General features: G+C 33.4%; 1 protein-coding gene across 1 annotated transcript; it reads left to right on the top strand.

The window, feature by feature from the left end:
- Positions 1-2184: 2184 nt before the first annotated feature.
- LOC132644362 (transcription factor DUO1-like) lies at positions 2185-5427 on the top strand. The gene is made up of 3 exons (XM_060360977.1): positions 2185-2426; positions 4032-4278; positions 4727-5427. Exons 1-3 carry the CDS (start codon positions 2185-2187, stop codon positions 5183-5185), a joined length of 948 nt encoding a protein of 315 aa, XP_060216960.1. The 3' UTR covers positions 5186-5427.
- The last annotated feature ends 217 nt before the right edge of the window (positions 5428-5644 follow it).

Below are 5644 nucleotides of genomic sequence, written 5' to 3'. Positions count from 1 at the left end.
TCACCACCTCCAACAACACCACCCCAATCACCACCCCACCTACCCACCCCACAAACCCACCCACAACCACTACCCAACTCCCACCCCATTCACCACCCCCACCCCTACCCCCTAACCCCACCACCCACCTACCTTACCCCAACCACCCCCACCCTACCCCATACCCACCACACCACCACCACCCATCTCCACCTACCAACCTCCCATCTACCCACCACCACTATAAACATCTCCATCATTACTCGCAAACATAAATGTTTCATTTTTTTATCAAATAATAGTTTTATTTTATTGAATTTGTATTCATTTTTTAATATTTATTTACTTTTTTATTTTGAATTGTATATTTATTATGTTTAACTAAATACGTTATGCTCATTCAAATGTTGAAAAACAAATAATCTTAATCATTCAATGTTCAGATTTAGAGACAACATCTTAATCATTCAGATGTGCATTCAGATTCAGACATTTTAATCTTAATGAAAACAAATGAGCCCTAAGTGGTGGGCTTTAAAGATGAAGTATGAATTGGGAAATGAAGGGAAATTAAATTTGAAAAATTATTTTTTCAAGTGATCTTTCTCCCACATTGGTGGTAGAAAGTAACATTTTTGTGCTTATATGTATAAGGACATCTACCTCAAAAAGAGTTGAGAAGAGGGTCTCCTCTTGCGTCATTGTCGTTGCTCGACTTGGCTTTGGCTTTGATTGATAATTTTTTTGGACCAAATTTATTTTTCATTTTCATTATTTAATTTCCTTGTTCCGATATTAATTCGCGCGGAAAGGTACCTTTGCACCTGTTAGATGACTATAAATGTTTTAGTCTGTTGGCTCTAGGGGTGCTTATCGGGCGGTTCGGTTGGATAATTGTGCTAACGGTTTGGCTTATCGGATATCGATTTTTAAATATCTCAATCCGCTAACCAACCTATAAGATATCGGTTGGTTCGGTGTGGATTTAGCGGTTAACGGTCGATTTATCGGTTAATCAATAAAGCATATGAGATTTTTTTTTCTTCTATTGCTCAGACTATTGCATCAATACAAAATTATCAAAAGATAAAAGGCTCAATATTGATAGTGTATAGGTTGCAAACTCACATTTGACCCTATTTGCTTCACATCACAAGATTTAAATGGATGTACTACTCACGGTGGGTATTCTTGGGACACATGATTTTAAATTATTGAAAATAAATTTTCACTAAGTATCGTTATTAAATAAACTGTGCAGATTAAGTATGAGATTTTCATACTAAAGTGTGTCAATGTCCATAAGAAAACTTATTTCTTTCAAACAATCACTAGTAATTCTATCTCGTTCTCATCTTCACCATAGAAAAGGGAAGAAACATCCAAGGAAAGTAAAAATGTTTTGAATGATTCCAGTTGGTAACATGAGATAATAAGAAACAAACACCAGGCAGAAGCAATAAGGAAAATGAGAAACTGCTACCATGTTGCGGGAAGAAAAATGAGTTTTAGGCTCAAAGATTAGTATTTCTAATCTTTAGTACTTTATATACATAGGGATTTATTTATAATTTAATTATTCTTAACGGGTTAACGACTAAACCGATAAGGAAAATGAGGAAACCGTCCCCCGCACCGTTAAGCCATTAACTATAAAATTCCAAACCATTCCCCATCTGTTAATCCAATTACCCGATACCAATAAATCAATAAATCTATTTTTGCGGTTAGGTTATCGGTTGCGGTTCGGTTTTGAACAGCCCTAGTTGGCTCGACACTAAATATTTGGTTTTAACCTTTACTGGTTTACTAGTAATTCCTCACAAACTTCCTAGATCTTTTAAAACTCACATAAAAAAAAAAATAACTTTATAATTTTCAATTTCGTGACAAAATACTTCAAGAACTTCTTTTTTGTTTTCAGAGGACATACACTAAAAATAAATCCAAGTCTTCAAGGACTTTTAAAACCTTTTTCCGAAGTATTTCTTTTTAATAACTTTTTACCTTATTTGAATTCATAAAATGGGGGGAATGTGCGCTAAGTCGTGGGTGCATGGGTAGTGCCTATAACCGCCCTAACCGTCACTATCCCAATTTCATCCATCCAAACACATAAAATCTGCAAACACAAAAAACAAAAAATAATTTTCAGACATAAAACAAGTGAAAACGTCAAATAGTACTTAAGAAGAAAAAAATTAAATGGAAAGAAGAAGATCGTCATCTTCATATCATGGTCATCGTTATCAGTATAACGATGGCGATGAAATGGGAGAAATAAAGAAAGGACCGTGGAAAGCAGAAGAAGATGAAGTGCTTATAAATCATGTGAAGAAATATGGTCCAAGAGATTGGAGCTCCATTCGATCCAAAGGTCTTTTGCAAAGAACTGGAAAATCTTGTCGTCTTCGTTGGGTCAATAAACTTAGACCTAACTTAAAGAAGTAAATATCTACACCCCTAACTACATTCTTTTTGTTTTTATTGGTAAATTACTTGCCCTTGGACTTGTCTTGGTTCAGCATAACTTATGCGCTCTGACATCAACTTTACTATATATATGAAAATTAAACCTATACTTCAGAACCACTTATTCTAAATTCTTGATTTGCCAATATAATGGTCAGATGGGGTTGGTTACTTGCTACATTGCCTTTAATATAGTACAAGAGAGATATTTGGGGTTGGGGTTTTGCTTCTTCTTGTTAGAGTTAAAAATCTAGGGAACTTGGATTTTGTTATATGTTGAAGCATTTTCATGGTGGATCTTGTGCTTTTTAACTACTCGTAATATTTATATTCCTTTTCTTATAGATTCTTTTTGTTCCTGCAAATTCACTTAAAAATGTTCAATGGTGATATTACAAAAAGAAGTAAATTACTAGACCCCTAACCACATTTTGTTTTTTGGTAAATTACTTGCCATTGGACTTTTCTTGGTTCAACACTGATGGCTTCTGACTCCAACTTTACTATTTTTATGACAATTAAGTATTTGTAGGACTAAATATGTGTTTCAGGACTTACATTTTTTAAGTCTAGAATCAATCACATCTAAATTCGGGCAGATAGGGTTGGTTACTTTTCACATTGCCCTTAATGTAGAAAAAGAGAGGTATTTGGAGTTGGGTTTTTGCTTCTTCTATTTCTTGATATAGTTAAAAATCTAGGGAAATTTTATGGGATTTTTGTTATATGTTGAAGCATTTTAATGGTGGATCTTGTGCTTTAACTAGTACTTCATTATATTATTTTTTTTGAAGACTTATAGTTTGTAGATTCTTTTTGTTCCTGCAAATTCACTTAAAAAATTTCAATAGTAACATTACAAAAAGAAGTAAATTACTAGACTAACCACATTTTTTTTTTTGAGTAAATTACTTGCCATTGGACTTTTCTTGGTTCAACGTAACTTATGGTTTCTAATTCCAACTTTACTATATATATCATAATTAAGTATTTATAGGACTAAATATGTGTTTAAGAACTTATATTTTTAAGTCTAAGAAATAATCACGTCTAAATTCAGGCAGATAGGGTTGGTTAATTACCTGTTATACGTTGCCTTTGAAAATGTTTAAGAGAGATATTTGGGTCAGGTTTTTGCTTCTATTTCTTGCTAGAGTTAAAAATCTAGGGAAATTTTATGTGATTTTGTTATATGTTGAAGCATTTTCATGGTGGAACTTGTTCGATTAACTAGTATATTCCTTCTTTTAAAAAAAAGGAGTTATTGTTTATCAATTCTTTTTCTTTCCTGCAAATTCACTTAAAAACTACATTTAATCGGGACATTACCAAAAAAAGGCAAAAATTAGCAACGGATAATTAAATTCTATTTAGTGCAGGTTATTTAGGATAGATTAACGATGGATCCGTATATCTTTTTGTAGTGTGAGACTTTTCACTACAAGAATGATGAGTTCTTATACATATTGAGTATGCTTTTCTACGGAGTGAAATTGTAGTTGATAACAAGTTGGTGATAACTCTTTATTATTTGGCCTTATTATTTTTTTTTAACATTTCATTATTGTTTTGGCGAAAAGTGGAGTGAAATTTTCGGCAGAGGAGGAAAGGACAGTGATTGAACTACAGGGACAATTTGGGAATAAATGGGCAAGAATTGCTACATATTTGCCTGGAAGAACTGACAATGATGTTAAGAATTTTTGGAGTAGTCGACAGAAGAGGTTGGCTAGGATTTTGCGAACATCAGCACCACAGCCTGGCAAGTCCCAAAATAACAAAAATAGCAGTCAAACTTCTGCTTTTCAAGAATCTCCCCCAGTTGAGGTAACTGGAAATTCCATTCAGTAAAATATTACTCCGTTTAATTTGTACCATTTCTCGATTTGTCTGTGTCATCCTTATTCCTTACACTAGGGTCATGCTAAACTTCTCTGTATAGATCGTCCCTGTAATATTCTTGGATCTTTTGCTGGTTTTTTGGTGGTATGACATATCTGATAAATTTACGAGCATTTTAAAATATTAGTTTGCTTTTGTCTAAGTTGTATTCTTGGACAAGTAATGAAATAAAATTGATCGTGCATGTGTCTGCAACTTGTTATATTGACTAAGGAATAGTTCTTATATTCTGCTAAATTATTTATGATGTTAAGAGACTCACTATAGATAGTTATCGATTATTCTAGGTCATCTTAACCTGATGTAAAAAAACTGTACAATATGTAGTTTGTGCACACATGTTAAACGCTTTGTCTTGTTTTGAAATTTTCAGGCGCCTAAATTCAGCTCATCAACAGAACCGGAAGAGTCATTGTCCAAGTCACAACAATCTTGCTCATCATCCTATATTGGTAACTCTGACATGATCAACATGGTCCCCTTGCCAGATCTAATGAATCCAAATTCAATTCCTTTTGAATCAAACCTACTTCAACTTGACTTTACTCCTAACGATCAGAAGAAACTTGGGATAATAGAGTCGCATATTCAAACTGACTTTGCTCTGCCATTAGAAAATCAAGAATTCCCCATGCCTAGATTCATAGATGTTTTTGGACATGAGTTCAATGGTTCTGAATTAGATAATGTGCAAGTCCCATTTGTACCATGTGCTGAGAATGTTGTGAAGAGAGAAATTGAGAAGCCACTTACTCCAGATACCTTCATTGATGACTTCCCTCTGGATATGTTTGACCATATTGAACCTCTCCCAAGCCCATCTGAATGGTGATTTATTTATTACTCTACTTTAGATGGGGTTCCAAATTGTTGTTAGCTCTAGTACTACTGATTATTATCTACTAGTATTTTTCTCCATGGCATGCTATTATTTGTACAAGACAATTTTATCTAGTGCTTAGTTGCTCCAATTAAAATGTTTATGTGGTGTTTCATGATGGCATGGTAGAAGATTTTTGTTTTGTTCATTCTTTTTTTTTTTCCTTAATAAAATTACGCAATAAGATCACTTATTGAATATAACTAAATCTTTCGTATGAATGTTAATTGGAAATCATGTTACCCTCAATATCTCGTCATTTTTTTTGAAATTTAAAAGGACAAAAAACAAGTGAAACATGCTACATGCACTTAATTGAGAAATATAGGTGTCAAGTTTTTTGCAGTTTTAAGGGCAAGCGTTTAGGTTACTCATTCTTGTGCAATAATAATCATCAACACAATTATATTA

The sequence above is a fragment of the Lycium barbarum genome, chromosome 1 (assembly GCF_019175385.1).
Source record: "Lycium barbarum isolate Lr01 chromosome 1, ASM1917538v2, whole genome shotgun sequence".
Classification (NCBI taxonomy): domain Eukaryota; kingdom Viridiplantae; phylum Streptophyta; class Magnoliopsida; order Solanales; family Solanaceae; genus Lycium; species Lycium barbarum.
Note: the sequence above shows the minus strand (reverse complement) of the source record. Positions and strands in the feature narration are given on the sequence as shown.

Coding starts and splice junctions, on each gene's coding strand:
- LOC132644362 (XM_060360977.1), top strand. CDS start 2,185: ATGGAAAGAAGAAGATCGTCATCTTCATATCATGGTCATCGTTATCAG. Junction 2,427..4,031: donor CTTAGACCTAACTTAAAGAA/GTAAATATCTAC, acceptor TTTGGCGAAAAG/TGGAGTGAAATTTTCGGCAG. Junction 4,279..4,726: donor AAGAATCTCCCCCAGTTGAG/GTAACTGGAAAT, acceptor TGAAATTTTCAG/GCGCCTAAATTCAGCTCATC.